At 48.1% G+C, this 22442-nt stretch overlaps 1 protein-coding gene across 2 annotated transcripts in view; it reads left to right on the forward strand.

Moving 5' to 3' along the window:
• Window positions 1–431: 431 nt before the first annotated feature.
• LONRF2 (LON peptidase N-terminal domain and ring finger 2) overlaps window positions 432–22442 on the forward strand; it is a 37074-nt gene continuing 15063 nt past the window's right edge. The window contains exons 1-4 of one of the 2 annotated variants that reach the window (XM_055701983.1): window positions 432–1595; window positions 17726–17844; window positions 21106–21228; window positions 22208–22369. In XM_055701983.1, the coding sequence (XP_055557958.1) occupies window positions 839–1595; window positions 17726–17844; window positions 21106–21228; window positions 22208–22369 (1161 nt within the window). In that variant the 5' untranslated portion in view covers window positions 432–838. The remainder of the gene's footprint in view (window positions 1596–17725; window positions 17845–21105; window positions 21229–22207; window positions 22370–22442) is intronic. The other variant, XM_055701982.1, reaches the window with a different exon arrangement.

Genomic DNA, 22442 nt, shown 5'->3' on the forward strand with positions numbered 1-22442 from the left:
CAGCTGCATTATCTTTATTGTTGCTGCCGATACACAAGCCAGCGCTCAGCACGACTCGCGGGTCCCAAGCTGGGCCGGCAGCGCTGCCGGTTTGCTGGCGCCGGGCTCTTCGGGAAACGTTAGTATTTTCGGTCTGTTCTGTGCGAGACAACACGTGCTCGCGTCCTCGGGGACCAGGGAAACCCAACGGCGCCGCAGCGGGTACCGCGCCCCGGACCCCCGTGCGGTGCTGCTCGCCCCACGCGCGGCGGAGCCCGGGGGGGTCCCGGCGGCGGCGGGAGGGGCGGGGCTGCCCCCCCTCCGTCGCCCCGCGGCGAGGAAGCGGTTAAGGCCGGGCACCAGGAAACGGGAAGGAAGAGGCCGAGCCCAGCGGGGGCCGCACAGCGGAAACCCACCCCCCCCACCGCCCCGCTCCCGCGGCAGCCGCCGCCGCCGGTGGGCCGGGCGCACGTGCGGGCGGGGCGGGGCGGCGGCAGGCGGGCACGTGCGGCACCGGCACCTGGCAGCGGCCGCCGGGCGGGCCCGGAGGTAGGGGAGAAGCGCGGCTCCCTCCGCGCCGCCGCCCCGGGGAAGGGCGGCCGGAGGCGGCTTACACAACCGGCCGCCCCTTACATAAGCCGGGAGCCGGGCCCGCGGGGGCGGTGCGAGCTGCCCGCCATCCTCTCCCTCCCCTCCGCCATCCCCCGTCCCGGGAGCCGCCCCCCTGCTGCAGCGGTGTGACCCGCCCCCTCCCTCCCTCCCTTCCGTCGCCGCCTCCTCCCAGGAAGGAGCCGGAGTCGGCAGCGCCGCGGGCCCGGCATGGAGTAGGGCGGCCGGGGGCCGGCGGCGCGGCGCGGGCATGGAGCTGGGCCCGGGGCCCTGCGCGCTGCCCCCCGCCGCCGGGGCCGGGACCAGGTCCGCGGCGGCGGGACCCTGCGCCGAGATGCTGCAGGTGGCGGAGGAGGCCTTCCGCGGCGGCAACTTCGAGCTGGCGGCCGAGATCTACGGCTCGGAGCTGGCGGGGCTGCCGCAGCCCGAGCGGGGCCTGTGCCTCCGACGCGCCGACGCGCTGGCGCGGGCCGGCCGCATGGCCGAGGCGCTGGACGCCTACGGCGCGGCGGCGCGGCTTGCGCGGCTGCGGCCCGAGGAGCTGCGGGAGCTGGCCGAGAGCTTCGCCCTCAGCATCCGTGACAAGGAGCTGCGCCTCCCGCCCTGGGGGAGCGGCGGCCCCGGCGGCGGCGGGGCGGAGGGCGAGGTGCTGGGCGACCCGGCGTGCTGCCGCCCGCCCGAGCTCTTCGCCTGCCCGCTGTGCCGGCGGCTGCTGTGCGAGCCGGTGACCCTGCACTGCGGGCACACCCACTGCCGCCGCTGCGCCGAGCCGGGCGACTGCGGCCGCTGCCACCGCCCGCGCCGCCCCGCCGAGCCGACCCCCGCCGCCGCCTCGCCGCCGTCGCCCGCCGCCCGCCCGCGGGTCAACGTGGTGCTGGGCAACCTGCTGCACAAGTGGTTCGGCGCCGAGAGCCGGGCGCGGCGGCTCCGCGCCGAGGGCGACGCGCTGCGGGAGCGGCAGGAGCTGCCGGCCGCCCTGGAGAAGTACAACCAGGCCCTGGAGATGGGTGAGGAGCGGGGAAGGGGGGCGGGCGGAGGAGGAGGAGGAGGAGGAGGGGGCGAGGCGGGGGCAGCCCCTTCCCCGCACGGCTGCTGCGGGCCGGGGGGCTGTGGTGGGTGGTGGGAGGGGGCACCTGGGGGAAGTTTTCAGAATGAGTCCTCCCAGCGGGTTTCCTCACCCCCCACCCCCCCCAAGTGAATGGCTATTTTTGTTCCGCTGTTATTTTTGTCCTTGCTCAGAAGGTGCCTGGCGTTTAGCTGCTTGCAGTCTATGACTCATTATGCAGTATTTCTAGAAAACCCGCTTTCCTATTTGTGGGGAAACCATCTTTTAGTAAAAGATAACGCAGGAGCGGTCGTGCCGCGGTTTTGTGGAAGAAAAGACCGTGTGGGTCGGATTCATTCAGCTGCAAGGTTGTATCTTCAGCAGAACGCAGCCCTTAAAAACCTTTAGGGCAACATCAATAGGCATAAAGGCTCAGAATTTTTCCTTTACCTTACACTGCGCAAAATACTAGAGATAAATCCGCGTTTTGGCTGGCGGAGATGGTCCGCCTGTGTTTTGAGTGTAACCTCTCTATAGGCATGCAGCATTTCTGTGTGCAAAGTGTTCTCTGGAGCCTGGATTTCAAGAAAAATGGCACAGTCTACCTTCTTCCTCGGCCAAACCGATGGCAGCCGTAGTTTATCAGAACTAGGTTGTTTTCAGTCTCTGTGCCGAGTAGTAGGTGGATCCTGCTCGCTCGGTTGTAGCCTTATAGTAATGCTTGTGTGCGTGCGTGCTCCCGGCTTGTTTGCTCTGCAAGCGGTGGGGGTGGTACAACACCATGAGTATCTCAGACGCCTGGAGAGAGGCGTGGAGCCGGGATCTCAGCAAATCCCCCGGGATCTGCCACTCCTCCGGCCTGAGCGTGATAGATGTCCGGTTTAATTGACGAGGAAGGGGGAGAAAGCCTCGGTCATCATGTTAGTAGTAGAGACGAAATCCTGCGGGTAAATCTCTTTGGAAGACAAATGTAGAGAAAACCGTCTTTCCTGTTTGGAAAAGCTCCTTCCCTGCTTTGATTAAAATTACTTTGCTTGTGCCTAGTTTTTACATCTAAGGATAAATGCTTCTGATATATTTTTTTTAATTATTATTTTGCTGGCAGCTGTGGAGAGAAACGCACCACTATGCTAGTCCCTGACTTGCTTTTGTTTGTTTTTTTTTTTTTTTGCTGTGGTTGCATGACAGCAGAGGTACAAGACTTGGTGACTGCATGGCAATACTGTTGCTTCACAGCTGATGCTGGCTGTGGAAACCATTACTATTTATTCCAGTTTTCCAGCTAGATGCGACAAGTTTTCAGTCCTAGCTGAGTCTCTCTGTAAAACTATTACGTGGTTTAGCTGAAGTAATCTCTCTTAAAGTAGGGCAGGATGGAGAACCCAAGAAGGAAGGTGAAGCAGAGGGAGGGGAGAGGCTTGATGTAGGTCACGGGTGGATCCACCGAGTTTTCTTTCAGTAGTGGAGCCTCTTTAATGTATTGGGTTCAGGGTCCCACTGCTGGGGAAAGTGTCATCTCTCCAATGAAATAAGTACTTGATGTGATTTTTAGAGGACTGTTTCTTACTGTCGTGTGTGCTTCTTGCTGTGTCTGTGCAGGGGTGAAAGGAGAGGGAAGACTGTAGCGTGTTGCTAGCGCAACTGCACAGCCTGTCCTTCCCCTTCCTGTCCCTGGAGCACACATGTCCAGCCGTGGCTGCTCTGCATCGGGGTCTTGAGATAACTCCCTTGTGTCCTTATTGCTGTTTTCTGTGATTTTCCAAGTACGCTGGGAATCTGTTCAGAAACTCCTCACCCTGTCAGTAATGCTAAAATTGCTTAACAAGATTTTTTTTAAATGTCTTATTAAAAATAATAGCAGGTATCTTGCTAGCTTTTGAAATCCTAAAACCATAGGCTGATACTTGCTAACTTCCCAGTAGCAGAGACAAATTCCTGTTGCTGGAGGGCAGCCCGCCCCCAGCCCTTCACCTTCTAAAAACATTGTTTTGTGTGTGCCAGTGCCATTTCTCACAGGTCAAACTGCTGTCTGAGCCTCACGTTCTGAAATTCTTAGTGTTCGTCTGGTGTTGCCTTTTGGCTTGCTGGAGTTGCCTTCTTGCTTTCCAGCCACATAACACAGTAAATAGCAGAGGAAAAAAAAACCAACCAGCCAAACCCAAACAAACAACAACAAAATCCCACCATGGCTGTCTTCTGACTGTTAGTACTTCTTAAGTGTTGGCATATGGGCAACTTGAAATGCTTATGAGCCACTGTCAGGTATTTAAGACTGTCGGTGCGTGAGAAAATAACTGATTTTTTTTAGCCTCCAAGATGCTTATGTATTACTATTGAGTCAAGGGCATGGGTATCCTTTTAATTTCTTTTTAGAGGGTGAAGGCACATGTATACACTGATTATACAATTGCTGTATAAAGTTAGGTAAAACTCCAGGCTTCTTGGCAGGACGCAAGGATTGGTGGGATTTCTTTACTGGTGCTTCTTGTGGAGTACTTTCCTGCTTCATCTGCAACAACTGGCTTTGTGTGATGTAATATTAAAGCAAGTTTTCCAGTTACCAATCTCTTCTTTTCATTCTCGTTGCAACCTTCTGCCTTCTGATTTGCAGGCGCTTCAAGTCTAAACTATAAAAGTCTCCTGTCATATAGCCAGTATGCTTATTTCCAGTACAGTCTGGTCTCAGAAGAGGTCCGTATGCCTTCAAATTGTCAACTTTTCCAGCTGAAATAGTTAGTTAACAACAAAAGATGAACATACTTGCTAAAAGCAAGCTTTTGCAAGACTATCTGATTTACAGTGCCGCTACTGCTCCCGTGCTCCCTCTATCAGAGTCTGCTATGGATTGAAGTGTGGGTGTGTGAGGTTTTTTGTTGTTCATTTTAAGGAAATCAGCTTTACTATTTGATCTTTCTAGTCCTCTTGAGATGCCTGCAGCTTGGTGATCTCTGCTGTTTTAAACAAAGTTGCTGTCTTTTTTGCTGCTGTAGAGGTTGGAATAGATCCCTCATTATTGCAAGGTATCTAATTTCCACAGCTTCAAAGCAAGCACATGTCAGGCTGCTTGAAAGGAAGCATTTGTTTCCAGCTGGATCACTCTTTGTGCCAAGGTTTATGTTGTTCAGCCATCATAATGCCAAGTATTGCCAAATCTTGCTTTTGGGGCTGGTCCTTAGGCAGATGAAATGAAAGGAGTTGGGGTATGAGGTGGGTTTCTTTTCTGTCGTCACTTCTCTTCTAATTGGTCTTCTGATTATATGAACTTTTAGGTCAATTAAACTGAAATATATTTATCATATGTGTGCAGGGTTGGGGTTTTTTGTTTGGGGATTTTTTTTGTGTGTGTGCAGTAGGTGCTTTCTGCACTCTTTCCTGTCACCTGCTGCTCTGTGATGAGATGCTGTCTGGAGGGACTGTGCCTGGGAGGACTACAGCTGTCTCTGTATCCAGGTGTACAGACCCTTTAAGCTGTGTGTCTGAAACTAAAGGAAGATAGATTTCAGTGACAAATTAATGTGGGCATTTGAGGATGTGCTTGTGGGAGTGTTTTGTTTTTTTCTCTTTCTAGAAAGCAATTCCCAGTTACAGAGGTAGCAGGTGGTTGTTGCTTCATAGGGAAGATAATGAATAGGGCTTTTCCCAAGTACCATGTGTAACTTCATATGGCCAAAGACTGTCATGGTGGGGTGGGAACATGAAAACACAGTTCACTTTTAGGGAACAGTATTTATCAAAAGATACTGTCTTAGGCAGGCCAGGTAGGAGCATGCTGTAGTAGTCTGCAGATTTTACAATTGGATGCTATACAGCTCTGAAGGAGACTGAGCTATCCTTGGGGTGAGGGCCTGCTTGTAAGCAAACACACAAAGAGTGTCAGAGGGTTTGGGTGGCAGTGGCTTGTGCCTTCGGTGGGCATTTCACTGTGCCCTTCTTCCTACTGAGACGGCCTGTTAGCGTCTTGCACCTTCCCTGTAAATAAGCCTGAAGATGCCTGCTCAGAGGTAAACAGCTCAGCAGTGCAGTCCTCTGGCTTCTCTTGCTGCTGCTGTCTTTGCAGTGGCTCTGGTTCGTGAGCTGTCAGTGGTTACAGCTCTCGGGTGGTCTCTCAAGCCTGCACGCGGGGCTGTGGCTCTGCTGCGCCTGCCTGACCCTAATCCTGAACGAGCTGTGTCAGGTGGGGAGGGATGGCTGTGCGCTGGCTCCTGTGGTGCAGCGAAGCAGGTGCTTGCTTGCCTGCTGTGTGCTGTGCCATTGTGTCTGGCTCCTAACAGAGTAGCACACATTGTTATCTGGACACCGGCATGCCAGGACACCTTGTTTTTGCAAGAGGCATGTTGGCTCTGGTGTGTAATTACCCACTGCTGCAAAGTCTGCCAAGCCTGGGAATTGTTGCTGTCTCTAGAGAGCAGTAAAATTTGCAGCAATCCCTCAGAGTGGTTGTGTTTACTTCTGGTGTGATGGACTCTTTCGGAGCAGAAACAGGTTTCTCCTGGGAAGGGAGGATAGCTAATGCATGTAGCTGCTCAAATTGCCCAGCATTTTAATCTCCCTGGCTCCATCCCCAGGGGGTTCAGAATAAGCATTTAGGAGATAAAGCTTGGTTGTATCAGAGTTTTAAAAACATGGAGTTAAGGACAGATATTAGTGCAAAGGGGTCCTTTTCTTCCAAAGTCCTTTACATGGATCTCCCACTTCCAGTGGGTAAAGGATGGCACAGGAAAGGCCAAGGAGAAGAGGTGAGTTAGCAGCAGATCTGACGCAGTGTCAGAGGTAGCATGCTGCAGGGTGAGGGAGATGCCGCCTGGGTGCTGGAGATGCTCTGTCTCTTATCTCCTGGGGTATAGAGCTGCATGCTGATCTCCAGCCCGTGGAGTGGTGGCTGGGGTGTTGCTAGAACCAAAATGTAGGAGCTTTCCTGAGCTTTGGTGGAAAGAGAAGGATCTGCCTCTCTTGGCCAGACCTCAGGGGAAAGAGGCTTCTCCCTTCTCATGCCAGCGGGTGTTCACCATAAATTGGCCTCTTAAATTTCCATTAATTGCTTGGCCACAAAATAAATTAGTGCTGAGTGGCCACATTAAGTTTATCTGGGGCCTTCCAGATTCTTACTTCATAAGAATTAAGGGGGCAGGGCAGACCAGGAGGCAGTAGGAAAGAGTCATAAAGGGGGAGCATTGGGCGTGTGAGGATGAGGCCTCAGGCCAGAATGTGCCTGTTCTCAAGCAGACGGAGCCTCTTAGAATGGTGTCAGTGCTGGCTTCTGCACCCCAGCCTTGCTCACGGGGCTGTTCTAGGTAGTGTGCTGGGGGTTCCTCTGCTGTGGGTCACTGTACCCTCATTGTCCTCCCATGTCAAGCATTGAGATTGGGCGGGGAGGGGCTTGGCTGCCTCCATGCTCCTGGTCTTGATTGAGGCCACTGCTTTGCTTGTGTAGCAAGTGGGATGGTTGACCTCGGTACGGAGGATGTGTAAACCATCATTGCCACCTTGTCCTGTCCTGTCTCCTCTGCTTGTTTGTTCACATTGGTGTCTTTGGAAATGAATTCAATTACACTACTCTTGGTGTACTGGCTAGTTGGGTGGGTAGTTGGTGTGTATCTTTGGCTTTTCCTTCCCTTTATTTTGGTAATTCTCATAATAGGTAAAAAAACCCCAACAACTTAGCAGTGTTGCACATAAAAAGTGTGTCTTTCTGCATCTGTTCACCTTCCATGCTGGCTCTCAAGCTGTTAAAGCTACAGATCGTCAGTGCAAGTTGATTCAAGAGCAACTGCTGTGGATTTTCCTGCTAGGTGTGTGACAGGTTGTGGGGTTGCACTGCTTCCTGGAGAGCGTGGCAAAGGTAAACTTCCAGCTGAACATTCTTGGATTTGGGCTGAGTGCTTTACAGCCATGAGAAAGATGGCTATGGGCGAGCATTTTGCTGTGCCCCGAAATTTATTTGCTGGGACGTTTTCCTTCCATGCATGCTTCTGAATTCCTTGGTGGGCTGGTGGGACGGCCTCCTGGTGCTTATTCTACTGCAGACCTGACAGGTGAAGGGTTTCTGTTAGTTGTGGGTCAAGCTCAGAAGAAGCAAGGAAGGGTCCCTGTTAGCAAAGGGAAGCTGCTGACCTCTCTTTAGAAAGCTGTGCTTAAATTTTTATAAAGGTGACTGATGCCATAGTATGCATTTTATTAATTCTGCTGCTGTATTCTGAGAGCTTGTGCTCCTTAGTAGTGCGCTTGCACTGAAGTCACGTTGTTCAAAGAAAACCTCTAGAGCATGTCCACATGTGCCTATATATGAATTAAGTGCATTAAGTACACTTTAATGATCTCTTCTTTTGTACTTTATTTCTAGAAGATTGTTATTAGAAGATAAGGTCAGTTGTCTTTTTCTGATGTGCTTAAAAAAAGAGGTTGACCAAGTTGTCCTCACAGGGTCTTGGGAATGCTTTCCAGTAGTAAAGTAGTAAGTCTTTGATGTTGTACCAGCTATTAACAAAAAAAAGTCATAGTAGACAGCTGTCCTGACTGCTGGAACAGCAAATGGTTCAGTCATTTGGTAATTAATCAGAAAGATACTTAATTTTGTAGCTCCTAAAAGGAAGTGTGATGTCCAAGTGAAGAATGAGAGGTAGTCTTCCTGAAATTTCATGCTACAAATAATAGTAGTTGCTTGCTGCCTAGAGGATTTGTGCTAAAAAAGGAACTTTCCCATCCCTTTGTAAAAACGCCTCTTGGAATCTGCTTAAAACGTGCCTCCAAAAGCTCTTTGTTCTTTTTTACAGGGGCAGAAAAATGTGTAAAAGTAGGAGTCAAGGTTACCTAGAGACTGTTGCAGTAGTCTGAGAGCTATTTTTAAACAGAAAATACTTTGCAGATTTCTGTCCCTCAGCCCTCCCGCCCCATTTATCTATTTTTCTTTTTGCTGAGGTAGTGCTTGAAAAATAGTAAATACTTCATCTGTGACAGCACTGGAAACATGTCAAGTACTTCAGAGCAGGAGCTCGTATTACTCCTAATTTGTAAAGGGCTTGCAGTTGGAAGCTCAGATCCTGTAGCTGGATCTCTGGAAGTTTTGCCTGCTTCTGCAGGATCTGCTTTGGGGGGCTGTAAGAGTAAGGCCATGGTGGACAGGAGGCTTATCCATCACAGACACAAAGGTGAGAAGGCATCATGCTGTACAGTAGACAGTCTTTGGGTGTGGTTTTAAGTAGTTAACATTTCTCATGTAACTTACAGCTATGTACCAGTTAAGATAGGGTATTTCTGCTCCACGCCCCGTATGTAACTTGGAATAATTTCCTATAAATAATTGAACTACTTCAGCAGTCCTAGAGAACAAACCATACTTACACATCAGAACGTCTGAAGTCTCTTCAAACAGCATATTTTTTCTTCTGCTGTGATAAAGTATAACAGAATGTCTTTTGCTTTTGGAAGAAGACATTTATAGAACTGACTTGTGCTTCCTAATCTTTAAATTAGCAGGGTACTGCATGACTCCTTTTCTCTTTTATAAATGCATTAAGTGATTTCCTTTATTTGAGGACAGCAGCAGTGAGGTCATAACTGAGAAACAAGATCCTTTTTGTAGCTTGCAGAGAGCCAGAAATTCTGGGCTGAGATAAGCTTTAACTGGAAAAAGAAAAGGTTATAGAGACCTAAAGAGTAATTGGTAGAAATGTAGCTGATACACTGATCATGACAAAGTGAGCAACTAGGTAATCACCGGTGAAGTTCTATTATGATAGAATGTGTGGCTGTAAAATGATCTTGTTAACTATAATCATAGCTGGTCCCTCCTGGCTGCGAAGCACCACGCATCTTTGGAGTCTCCTTGCAATTGCAGGTTCATGTGCACTGAGCACAGCTCCCTGTTCCTAGGGGGGATCAGGACTTTTCCTTGGGTGCTTTGGAGATCATGCAGGGGGTTGACCTCTTGAGGTGTTTTGTTTCAGTTTTGAAGCTTGCTTTTTAAATCTTCATACTTCAGTCTGTAGGCATCATGCTTTTGGACAGTCTCTGTACCTGCTGTTTGAGGATACTGCAGTTCTGGCTGGGACTTTGGTAGGAAACCTTGCCTGAACCCTGAACTAAATGCTGGGAGAACTAGTAAGCATTGAAGATGAGTCACATTTGTGTACTTAATAGTTATATTATACTAGGGCTAAGCGGCCATGGATGTACTTGGGTTATGTCACCTGAAGCAGTGCCCAAATGCTCAAACGGTAGAGTAGAACTGAAAATACAGGGAAGGGGTCTTGATTCATGCTATGTTGCCTAAGAAGAGTAGCGTGCATCTAGCAGTCTTGAAAGATTAGGATTTGGGTAGGAGGGAGTAATAATCTAATGTATTATGCTTAGCTCTATGCTGAAACATTCTTGAATTGAGGACTTCTGCTGTACCATGCAATTCACCACTTAATGGGTTTGTAAAAAAGGTTATTGTTGGCCCTGCAGTTGTGGGAATGAAAGCTGAACCGTAGGTTACTGGAAGTGGTCTGACATGCTACTGCCTCGTGATGCTAGAGGTACAACAGAAAAGCAAGGACAAAGTTAGCTGCACCTTCTTTGTAGCAGGTCTGCTTCCACGTAGCGCATAACTTCCCTTAAAATGTTTCTCCCGAGTAATGATGGGAGTGGTGATTAGCTGTGCTTAGTGGTAATGACGGTCCAGCATTAAATAACATGTGGAGCTTCCTAGCTGAGCACTTCCTGAGCCTGAAATAAAACTGCTGGTAATCTAAAGCTTTTTGTCCAGCACACAGAAGAATCTATTCTTCAGTCAGGGCTTTTGAACAGCAAAATACAGAGGCCTAGAAAGAAGTTAGTTTGGTCTTAAAATGGTGTGTTCTTCATAGAATAGTTTGGATTGGAAGGGACCTTAACGATCATGTGGTTTCATCCCCCCCTTCCACTAGACCAGGTTGCTCAGAGCCCCATCCAACCTGGCCTTGAACATCTCCAGGGATGGGGCATCCACAGCTTCTCTGGGAAACCTGTGCCAGTGTCTCACCACCCTCGCAGTAAAGATTTTCTTCCTTAAATCTGATCTAAATCTACCCTCTTTCAGTTTAAAGCTATTAGCCCTTGTCCTATCACTATTCAGTGTCTTTTCAGTCAAAGTGATAATACGAGGGAGTTTCTTGATGTCTCCCTAACCCCAGACCAGAGAGCACGTAGGTAAGCATGCTGCAGAGTGTCAAAGAAGCAAGTGGGTTGATGGTCCTGTATCTTTGGGTGGGAGGGAAAGAGGGGGAGCATTGCCCCTTCATTTCTGCTAGCGAAGTGGTGGCTGCAGCTTGCCCAGTTTAAACAGGTCTCTGCTTTATCATCTCAGTGTGCTGTGTGCTTAGGTTGTGTGTAGGGGTGAAATCCCCAGTAAGGTACAGACCAGTTCTGTAGCTGCTTAGTGCAAATGAGCCGTACTGGGGCGCTCTGGTCGTGTCTGAATTGCCTTCCCTGTGGAGGTGATGGGGGAGAAAACTTTGGCTTGGGGTGGCTTTTTGAAATTTGCAATGGGCCCTTCTGAACAAAGAAAACCATGAAGAAAAAATACTTCATACCTGCATGAAGATTAAAAAAAAAAAGTTTGATGGAGGAGAGATTCCATCAGAGGAAGTGATGTTTCTTGTAACATTGGCTGTTGGCAGTGTGGCTGTGGATGAAGGAGGCAGCCTTTGCACGCGCAAACCAGCTGCTGCCTGGTGGTGCAGGCTCTGATGGAGGATGCTGGTACCCTGTGGTGCTGCTTCTCCTTACTGCAGCCTATTTCAAGAGCCTCTAAACTTCTGTGTTGCTGTGTCTGCCAGTGTTGGTCACCCAGTGGAAATAGGTGTTATGTTTCCCTGCAGAGTACTGTTCATGAGTGCCTGCTTTGTAGTCACGGTAGAAGGGTGCTTGGTTGCAAGAGTGGGCTTATGGAGGAAGAGGCATCTTTTCTTGCATCCTTCTATGCACTAAAGCCTCTTGCATGCTTCTGAGGTCTTCAGTTACTTTACCTCCTGAAGACTGCGAGTGATGTAAATGCAGGGAGGAAAAGCCATAATATTAGAGAAAATATTAATATTTTTTAAATCTAGTTATTAATCCAATTAAGGTGGACTGATAAGTGAGAAAAGATGGGCTTGCTGGCTGCAAGTATGCCATCATGATCATTGTCCCTCTTCATCAGTTCTGGGAAGCTGACCCTGGTTTTCATTTTTGCTGTGGATTGAAGTTTTATTTGAATGTCCTGAATGTCTTTACTGCTTCTGTTAATTATTTTATCAAGTGTACTCCTTCCTTTACCACCCTTCCCTCCCATCCTACACCAAACAACCCCTGTCCATCCATTTTTTGTGTGTGCAGACTTCTCATGCTTGCATGCAATCTGGAGGAGAGAAACTAGCTTGCTATTCAGTTGATGACTAAATCTTGCTAATTTTTCACTGAAATCATAGAATGGTCTGGTTGGAAAGGACCTTAAAGATCATCTAGTTCCAAGTCCCCTGCCATGGGCAGGGGCACCTTCACACTAGACCAGGTTGCTCAGAGCCCCATCCAGCCTGGCCTTGAACACTTCCAGGGATGGGGCATCCACAGCTTCTCTGGGAAACCTGTTCCAGTGCCTCACCACCCTCAGAGTGTAGAATTTCTTCCTTTATAGCTAATCTAAATCTACCCTCTTTCAGCTTAAAGCCATTCCCCCTGTCCTAGCACTGCCTGCCCTTGTAAAATGTCCCCCTCCAGCTTTCCTGTAGGCCCCCTCTGGGTACTGGAAGGCTGCTATAAGGTCTCCCTGGAGCTTTGTCTTCTCCAGGCTGAGCAACCCCAACTCTCTCAGCCTGTCTTCATAGGGGAGGTGCTCCAGCCTTCTAACTGTCTTCATGGCTCTCCTCTGGACTTTGTCCAACAGGTCCAGGTCCTTCTTACATTGGGGGCCCCAGAGGTGGATGCAGCACTGCAGGTGGGGTCTCACCAGATCAGAGCAGAGAGGCAGAATCACCCCCCTCGACCTGCTGGCCGAGCGGCTTTTGTTGCAACCCTGAATACAGCTGGCTTTCTGGGCTGCAAGCACATGTTGCTGGGCCATGTTGAGTTTCTCATCCACCAACACCCCTAAGTTTTTTTTCCTCAGGGCTGCTCTCAATCCATTCTCTGCCCAGCCTGTGTTTGTGCTTGGGATTGTCCCGACCCATGTGCAGGACCTTGCCCTTGGCCTTATTGAACTTCATGAGGTTCACACGGGCCCACCTCTCAAGCCTGTCAGTGTCCCTCTGGATGGCCTCCCTTTCCTCCAGATTGGTGACCGCACCACACTGCTTGGTGGTGTTGGCAAACGTGCTGAGGGTGCCCTCAATCCCAGTGTCCATGTTGCTGACAGAGATGTTGAACAGCACTGGTCCCAGTATGGATCCCTGAGGAATGCTACTCATCAAAATCAAAATACTCAAAAATAAATGTTTCATATTATTTTTCAAGCTTATGAAAAAGTTTCAGTACTGAATTGTTCAGAACTGAATGCATAACATAACAAAGCAAGCCAAATTTCCTCCTCTCTCCAGGGGCAGAAATTTATTTAAAATGTGGGAAAAATTTTCCCTGAATTCCTGCATAGACTGACTTACTAACAAGACTGAAAGGTTTTTTTGTTATGGTGGTGTTTCAGTTCTGCTCGTGCATTCAGGAAATACGCTTAGGATTGAATCAGATTTCAATAAAACATGCTTTTCTAGGAAATAATGTCAGATAAGGAGGATTAGGGAGTTCTAGCAACTTCAAGCTTGTTCTTTCTGTACTGAGTTCCTGGAAGAAGTCTTAGTGGTAGTTTATTACAGTAAAACTTTTATTGTCATCTATGGTCGGTTTGGTGAATCCTCTTAATTGCTTTGATTGCCGTCCTGGCACAAGGAGATTCTGGGGATTTCTGCACTGTCAGCCTTCTGAGCTGGATCAGCATAGTTGTTTTTTTTTTTTAAGAACATGAATGCTTGGGCATATCTGGAAAAGTAATTTTGGCTGTTAGCTTCTGCATAAGTAAAAGCACAATCTACCAAACATCTGCAGATGAGTGCAAAGGTGGTGTGAGCAGAAAGTTAACACTGCTGGAAAATTCAAGTTGATAACCACATTCAGGGTAGGCAATACAGGGTGGTCCGCAGGAGGGTCCAGGAGGCAAAGCGCCACCAAGCCCTTCCACTCTGGGTATTGCTTGGACGTGGGTTTGTCTGGTGCCGTGGGATTGTGGCTGAGCGGGAGGGAGCTGTGTGGGAATGCTCCCAGGACCTGTAGCTCTGAAAGTCTCCGTCCCAGCTGCCTGGAGCTGCAGGTCCTTGGAGCCTCAGCAGTGGATCCCTGATGCTGACAAGGACATAAATTTTGCTGTGCAGCTGCAGGCTCCCAGAAGGGTTTGATTCAGGAAATGCCATCTGCTGGTATTGTGGAAACAGTAAAATTTTCTATGCTTTTCTTTTTTAATTTGGCCTGAGATAATAAGTCATTTCATTAAAGAAAAAAAGATTATTTTTTTTTTACCTCCAGAAAAAAGAATGGGTGCATTATTTTAAAACAAACTATTGGTTATTGTGTGACTTACAGTTTTTGGTGGTCTCTTCCCTTCCCCCCCCCCCCCCCCCCCCCAAACTTGACAGTTACGGTATACTGGCACCTAGCAGCATTTGCAAACTCTTATGTCCTCAAAGTATCTCTGTCCACCTTCTGTGACTTTTTTCACCATGGCACATGTGGTGGCATGGAACAACTCGATATCACGGTGCTTATAGGAACCCTGTAGTTAGTTATTTAGGCTGTAGCTGGATGTTCACTTGTTCTTCCCACTTAAACACATACCGTAAGTTGGAGCCAGCCAGCCGATGCCATGGTTCTGCTGACAGAGTGAGGTTTCAGTCCATCTAGCCATGCCCTGGGACCAGCTGTGGGCCCTCCCAGGGTGGTCCCACCGGCAACAGGAGGCAGGGGACAAGGGGACATGTGGGTCAGGTGCAGAGCTGGTGAGCTTTTGGTCTGTGCTGATGTGCCTCTGAGTAGGGTGAGCTTGAATGGAGGTGGCTGGGCACTGCTAAGGCGTCTTGTCTAACTGCTTCATCTCCTTGTAGAAAACCTGTTAACACTATAGTGTCATAAATACTGCTCTCCTTAGCAGAGCTGTTGGGTTTGGTTTGTATGTTGGGTTTTTTTTTTTTCTTAACCCCCTTTCTGTCTGTCTTGGCTAACTAAACATTCCTTACCAGTTACTCATTAATATGGGCCACACCTTCCTTATTATGCTTTCTGATTGAGACTCAGTGAACAATAGGTATAAGCCTTGAGTACATGTAGCTTTTTCTGGTTTGCTGTGGGGTTGGGTTTTTTCAGTAGCTTATTTTTCCCTTCGTGCTGTGAGAGCCTTTGGACTTTGCTTGGGGAGGACTTGTAGCCTTTGCCACACCGTTGTGCTCTGCAGTGGCTTTTTTTGGCTTAAAACTTGCAGTGGAGACAAGATCCTGAAAAAGAGCTGATGAAGCTGGTCTCTCTGTGGGTCTGCTGAATGTATGAACTGTGCTGAACTGTGTGCTGAAAAGCACTAGGAAGCATGAGCATGGCTGACATGTGCAGTAGTGAACAGAAGCACAGGAAGCTGGCTTGCCTGTCCCCTAATCTTGCACTGCTTCCTTTCCCCGATGGTGCCAAAAAATACCCCACCCAGTGCTCCGTCCTTACCATGTCTATCCGCCTCAGTATGGTCCGCAGCAATACTCTGCAGCAGACACGATGGTAGAAATACAGAGTCTGCATTCATATTTAATACAAACAGAAAACACAGATGGTTTAAGAGATAGCTAAATTTAAATGATTTTGTATTTCAACGTCTACTAAAAGAAAAAGCTTGCTTCTGAAGCTCTTGGGTTAATTGTTTTCAATCAATTTCACTTGCAGTCTTTTTAAGAATTATAGCTAGAAACGTAGATCACACGTGCAGACTGCTGTAGTAATAGTTAAAAAAACAATCAAAGACAAAAACAAAACCCACACAGAAACCTACAGTGTGAGCTAGCTTTTGCAGAGCTCCTTATTTTAGGTGTAGTCTCTAGCCGTCACTCTTTGGGACCAGTGGAGCAGCATCATCCCTGGTATGTCATTCTGCAATTAGTACATCTGGCATCAGTCCATGCTACAGCCAAAAAAGGCAACAGTCCTTGCTGCTCCTTTCCTTCTCATCCCTTGTCCTGGCACTCGTGTTTGCATGGTTGTACAGTGAACCAGTTGAGGGGAAACTGATCCTCTTAAACCTTTTTATTTATTTGTTTTTATTGGATTAGCTCTCAGTCAGTTGATTGCTTGCTCTGGTTCTCTGTGTAACCACACAAGCCTGGTTTGCCGCATGAGCGGTAGCATCAGCTGAAGGGAGGGAAGGAGGCGGTAGGGGGATGTGATTTTGGGCCATCCCTTCTGGTCGGCACTTGACCTTAATGAATGGTGGCACCTGCAGCAGTTATGTGATTGTTCTGTGTGTCCGTGCATGTGTGTGCCTAGGCTTTTCATGGGCACATGCTCTTACTGAGGACATGTTTAGGGTGCTCATGCTAAGGCAAGGTGCAAACAGTGAGCCATAGGAGGACAGAGAGAACAGGAGAGGTACGGAGACAGGAGCCCTGCATAGGGACATGCAGGAGGTGATGCTTGGAGAAGAAGTCTGGAGAGAGCTAGCTTAGAGGTGAAGTTTAAAATTTGTAGAAATGAGGCGGTACTGTTTCTCAGCACACCTTGAAGCTTTTTTGAAGTTAGATGCCATTTAATACATTTTTAACCAGCTCATGTTTGGGTAAGGGTTACTGCACTTAGCTGCCACCCTCCAGCAGCCAGCTTCCAGCCCTCTGGGGGTCTTTCCTAGCACAGGAAGATAAAGACTGACCAACAACAAATCACACCTAAATCTCCTCTCTGAAGAGATTTCCTTTAGTGGATGAAGGCGGAACATTGCCTAGGGCTTAGTGTGTTTTTTTGCAAGGCTGCTGATGCAGTCTGCCACAGCATCCTCCTGGCCAAGCTGGGGAGGTAGAGGTGGAAGGAGTGGAGAACTGGCTGGACCATTAGGGGCATGGGGTGGTGGTTAGTGGCTTGCTACTGGGTGGATGTCTACCAGTGGCGTTGCTCAGGTGTTGGTAATGGGACTGGCGCAGTTCAACACCTTATTAACAACCTCCACGAGTGGGCAGAGTGCACTGTCAGCAAGTTTGTTCCTGACACCAAACTGGGGATGGAAGAAGTGTTTGATGTGCTGGAGGACAGAGCTGCATTTAGACCAACGCCCTGGGGCATGGGCTGACCAGTCTTGCCTACTTCAGCAAAGGCAAGCATGCCTGGGACAGTAATCCTGTGCAACAGGGTGGGGTGGGCTGGACAGCAGTGCTGCAGAAAAGACCTGGAGGTCCTGGTGGACAAGCTGAGCATGGATCAGCTGAAGTTTCTTTCTGGTTCTATGACATTTTATGCTGGAGGAAGATTTCAATCTTAAAATGTGTTACAGAGACATTAGGAAAGGATGGAATAGTAATGCTTGAGATGTTCATAATCCATGCAAACTGAATGGTTCATGAATGTGTGGGTACTGAGGCAATGTGTGTGATCGTGAGAGGTTTGCCTGCCCTGAGGAGGAGGGCGAAGGTACACAGGTGGCAAGTGGATATGAAATAAGAAGGCTGCATACATTTTTCTTTAAAATTTTTCAAAAAAAAAAGAAGCGAAGCTTACAGGAATGCTTTAGCCCAAGTCCTGCGTTGGTGATTTCTTTGAAGCAAAGCCAAGTCACACTAGGGGGAGAAGCACTTGTGAGGAGGTTTTTTTTTTTTAAGTGTCCTATGAGCAAGATGAGGGAAAGAGCATCCTGTATGTAAAAGATGAAATCTGTCCTGCTAGATAAAAATGCAGAGGCTGCTTCCAGGCTGAGAGGAATATATTTTAAGAAGGAAGGAAGAAATCGCCTTTTTTTCTATTTTAGGATAGTATAAATGTAACTGCTGTGCAGTAGTGCTTAAGTTACTCTGGCTGGAAAGTAGGTTACTTGTGTTGTACCATGTCCTAGTACTTCTTCTAATGGAGCTCCTTGCAACCATTTTTGTTTTCCAGCTCCTTGTAAGTGTTCACTTATAGCACAGCGAGCGGAACTCTGTACGTTGATGAAAAACTACCAGCAAGCACTTCACGACGCGGACGTCCTCTGCCGAAACAAACCCCACTGGCCTGCGGTATGGTGCTTGCATGTCATAAAGACCCAAACGAAAACTGCTTGTTCTCAGGGCTTCTCTCTGTGGTGGGGACAGTGCTGCTCGGGATGTTGTTGGAAGAACATGACAGTATGAACAGGGCTGGAAATGCCTACTGGGAATTAAGTTCTTCATAGGACAAGTCTGGAAGGTCCTTAGTGTGTCTCCAGCTGGTGAGACTTCAGTGGTGGGCAGCTGGTGATGTGGTTTGGTTTGTGCTGGTGCCCATTGATCCGTTAGGGCTGGCAGTGCAGCTTGGCAGCAGAGTTGGGTCCTTAAGGCTCTGGCAGCCTGGGATGGCCCTGCAGGTCCCTCTGGAATGGCTTGTCCCACACAGTGGGTGGCTTTAACAGCCTGCTGGCCAATGTGTCTTTCTGAGGAGCACCTCAGACTGTATCAGGATTTTTTTTTTCCCTGCTTTAATACTAAGACTTCATATCTGTGACTTCTGTCTGCGTCATGGTGATTCATAGAGGGGGTTGGGATTTTTTTTTTCATAATGAAAGGAAGTGCTACAAGGAGCGCTGGTTTGTAGGCAGTCTGAAGCAAGCATCAGAAATGATATTATGAGAGAGAAATGGGAGAAGCACTTGGTACCCATTGTTACCGCCTGAGGCTAGACTAGGTGTCCGACAGCTTGCCTCACCTAGGATTACACCTCCAGTTGATCCCTCGCCCATCAGTAGCAAAACTACTGCAGCACAGGTTTGACTGGGTAAAGCCGATGGGTGCTGCCTGGAGAGAGGGTAGCATGGGGAGCTGGAGAAGGATTTCGGGCAGACCTTGGCTTCCCTGTGAAGACTGTGTGCATGAAACCCCTCAGTCGCCTGCCTCAGCACAGAGGGCTGCAGCTAGCTCTTTGTTGCTAGTTGGGGAAGATGTTGGGGCTAGCAGAGAGGTGTTGTCTGAAGCATCTAGTTTCTGGCAAGTTAGATGCTTGTCTCTGAAGGCTATCTGACTAACCCGTTAAATGCTTTCTTATTTGAAGAGAGTTTGTAATCTTCCCCCTGCCTCTGATTTGCTTTTGTCTAGGATCGTTTCTCATCAAGTCAGGAATCAATCTTGGGTGGTGTTGGCTGGGTTTCTCTGTAGAGGGAAAAAGATGAATTATGCCTGTTCAGATGTTTTCTTGAAGCATGTTCTCAGTTTGCCTTGAATCCATGGAAATGTGATGCATGTCAGTTGTAGGCAGATAAAGATTTTGTTAATCACATCTCTGAAGAATGCTAATTGAAAATTAGATTTATCATTATGGCATAACAAGCAGCTTCACAGACGCATTTCACTTGCTCTTGCCTGTGTGTGAGAAAACTACCACATAAACTCTGCTGATCCAGAATCAATGTTCTTCAGGAATTCTGGTCATCTGCTTTGTTTTGATCTTGCGGCATCTCCTCCAGTGGCAGAAACATGTGCTGTGTAGTTAAAATTAAAAATAGACTAAAATTAAACTCATTCTGAGAGAAGCTCCTGAGAGGCAGGTGTTCACCTACTAGTACCTTCTGGTTTATTGATAAGTGAAATGTAATGGCTCGCTGAGTTATTAGTGAAGCTCTTGGGTCCCCTGTAGGCATTAGAGCAACAGACAAGTTGTTTCTTTTCAGTTGCTATGAAAAGCAGGTCCTTGGATTCTCTGCCAGGAGGTGGGGAGAAGTTTCCAGTTGTACTTTTATGTGGCAGATAGAAGCAGATGCCCTCCTGTCTGCTGCACAAGGTCCTGCCTGTACCTTACCCTTCAATCCACTGCTTGTCAGGGCCATGTGAAAATAGGAAAGAGAGGGTGGCAGCAGTAGTCTTTGAAGCGTAGGGGCCTCTAGTCCCTCAGCCTAACTTCTGGTGTTGGATCTTTAGGTATTTTGTCCATTGACAGCCCAGCTCAGTCTTCCATTGCAGCTTGGTTAGGGAAATTGCTTTTGTGGCCCTACAGGACACGGCCAGACAGCCTTGCAGCCTCCCCAGTGCAGTGGAGTAGTCTTGATGACTGTCAGGCATGTTAGGACCTCTCTGAAAAGCTTTTACAGAGACTGTGCAAGCATCAAAATAGTAAGGTCATGGTCAGGCCTCACAGTACCTCTGTTCTTGACTGCATTCAGAAGAAAGTATTTTACCTTGAGAGATTGTGTGTTGAGGCTTCTTGTTAAGGTCACCAAATAACATAGGTTAGTTAATGTGTCCTACACAGTGCCTGTTACTTGCTTTTGGTACAAACCTCCTTCCTGACCGTAGAAAGGTAAAGATCTTGGCAGGCCTCAGCTTGAAGGGCTATATTGAAAGAGTGAGGGAACCCTCTGCTCAGGAAGATTGTGTGATACTGGATCTTATAGCATTTAGTACGAAGGATAGAAAACTGTATCTGCTTATCTAACTATTCTCTAGGTCTAGTGAAATTGTACTTTCAGCACAGCCTAAAGATATTAGTGTGGATCAGAGGTGGGCTTGCAGAGCATGCTTCTGTCTAATAAGCAAGAGGCAGATGTTTAAATGCACACTTGATTTTCTTTTCAATGTTAAGGAGGTAGTTTCCAGAGTCAGAATTGAACTGCAATTTGGTATCTGTGGGGAAGTTCAGAGGTGAGGCATTCCTCTCGTGCTACTAGTAATAAGTCAAGTAGGATGTGTCCTCAGGCTGACTACCATACCTGTTGGCCACGCACGTGTTACTCTAGGACATGGGAGAGGTAGGGTGGGCTAAAAGGTTTCAGGTTAAACATTGGTAAGTTGCCCTAAATTCTTAATGTCGTTGGTCTTCTCTAGCCAAACAAAATAGGTGAAAAATAATCTCTGTCCCAGTAAGACACCCAGGAGGAGAGTGGCCTGAACCTAAAATGTTTTGTTCACTCAGCTGCTCCCTCCAGCCTGCCCTTGCCCCACTGCCTTTCCGTGCAGCTTCACTACTGTTAAGTTTGCCCTGGTATGTGAAACCATTCTCTGGGGTATCAAGCCCAGTGGCATATGTAGTAGTTTTGGTCCCTGGGGAGACAGATCTCTCTCCCTGTTCTGCATCGGGTCCCCTGTGAGGAAAAGAGCGGTGTCTTTGGCAGGAGGTGATGCAGCAGTGGATTCCTGGGGGATCTTCTTTCAGCCAAAGGGACTGACTGACTTCAGTTGCATGTGTCAAAGATGTTACCTAAAAAGCTTACTCTTCACCTGTAGAATGGCATGAACTTCCAAGTTTGTTTGCTGGTGACTTCCTGCCACTTCAGAAATGATCTCTAGATTTGAATGTTTCCTTCTTGTGAACAGGGCCATTATGTGAAAGCAAAAGCTCTTTCTGGATTGGAAAGGACTGAGGAAGCATTGAAGGAGTTTCTCTACTGTGTTGCCTTAAATCCTGAATGGAGCTCAATGAAGAAAGAAGCCCAAAAGGTATACGATGTATTTGATGCCCACTTCTGGGCTGTCTTGTTGCTCTAGCCAAGTAAAGTTTGTGTCATTTCAGGTGGTACTAAACAGCTAAAGGATAATTTGATTCAATAGACTCTCCAATAAACCTTATTAGCTTTATTCTGTACAAGGCGCTGCTTGGGTTTGGCTGATGCCTCAACCAGAGAGATTGTGTATTCATGAATTTCACTGCAAATCTGTAGGTTTGGCTGCTGTTATTTGTAAATAACACTTGCAGTATGTTGGCCAGATTTGAGTACGTGTGGAGGCTGCTAGTTTTAGTGCCTATTAGAAAATCCCTTTTAAGTGTGAAGTGGGACAGAAGGTTGAGAAAGGGGGAGCTGTATGCTGCCCTATCCTGGAAGAATTCTGCAGTCTCTGTGTAGTTGTTTGTCCCTTTGGGAAGTTAGATGCACTTGGTGCTAACCAGCCATGGTGAAGTTCTCCATGACTGTCCATACAGGCAGCAGCTTATAAAAAGAAGCAGGAATTTGGCTAGGCACTTGCCTCACTGGTGAGAGGGGGAATGGGCTCTTAGCTTTTAGCTGGGGGTGAAATCTGCTTGGATGCAGGGCATGAGGAGAGCTTAAACACATCTCTGTTAAATGGTTTTGGTAGGAGAGCATGGTCTGAAGACTTAAGGAGGCAGGGGTCTGAGGGTCAGAGTGGAGACAGGTAGGGACAGGAGAAGGATGCAACAGACTGCCACTCTGGATGTTCCTGGGGAGAAGAAGCCTTCAGGGAGGGAGGTAGACACCAGAAGAGCACCTTGGGATGTGTCTGTGATTGTTGGGGGGGGGGGACAACTGCCATTCCAGTTTCCTGTGGGCACTGGGGAATGCAGGATGTCCTGGTTGTTGCAAGCTTCTTTGCTTTCAGAAGCTGTCAAGTTTGTATATCTGTATTTGTACAAACATAAATGCCTGTGTCGTAATTACTTTTTTCTTCTTTAATTGACTAGATAATGTGTGAGATGTTTTTCCCAGCCTTTGAAAATGTGCATGATAGTCTAACAGCACCTTTCTCTAGTCGAACATCCCATACAAGATTGAAACCTGCATTTCTGAGTAGCATAAACACACAGTCAGCTGTGGAAGATAGCTCTGTTGCTGGGTCCTCAAAGGTAAAGTAAAAAGTGTTCAACATAAATACCACAAATAACGCAAGGATCTCTCTGATCTGTGTGACACTGTCTT

The sequence above is a fragment of the Falco cherrug genome, chromosome 2 (assembly GCF_023634085.1).
Source record: "Falco cherrug isolate bFalChe1 chromosome 2, bFalChe1.pri, whole genome shotgun sequence".
Taxonomy (NCBI): domain Eukaryota; kingdom Metazoa; phylum Chordata; class Aves; order Falconiformes; family Falconidae; genus Falco; species Falco cherrug.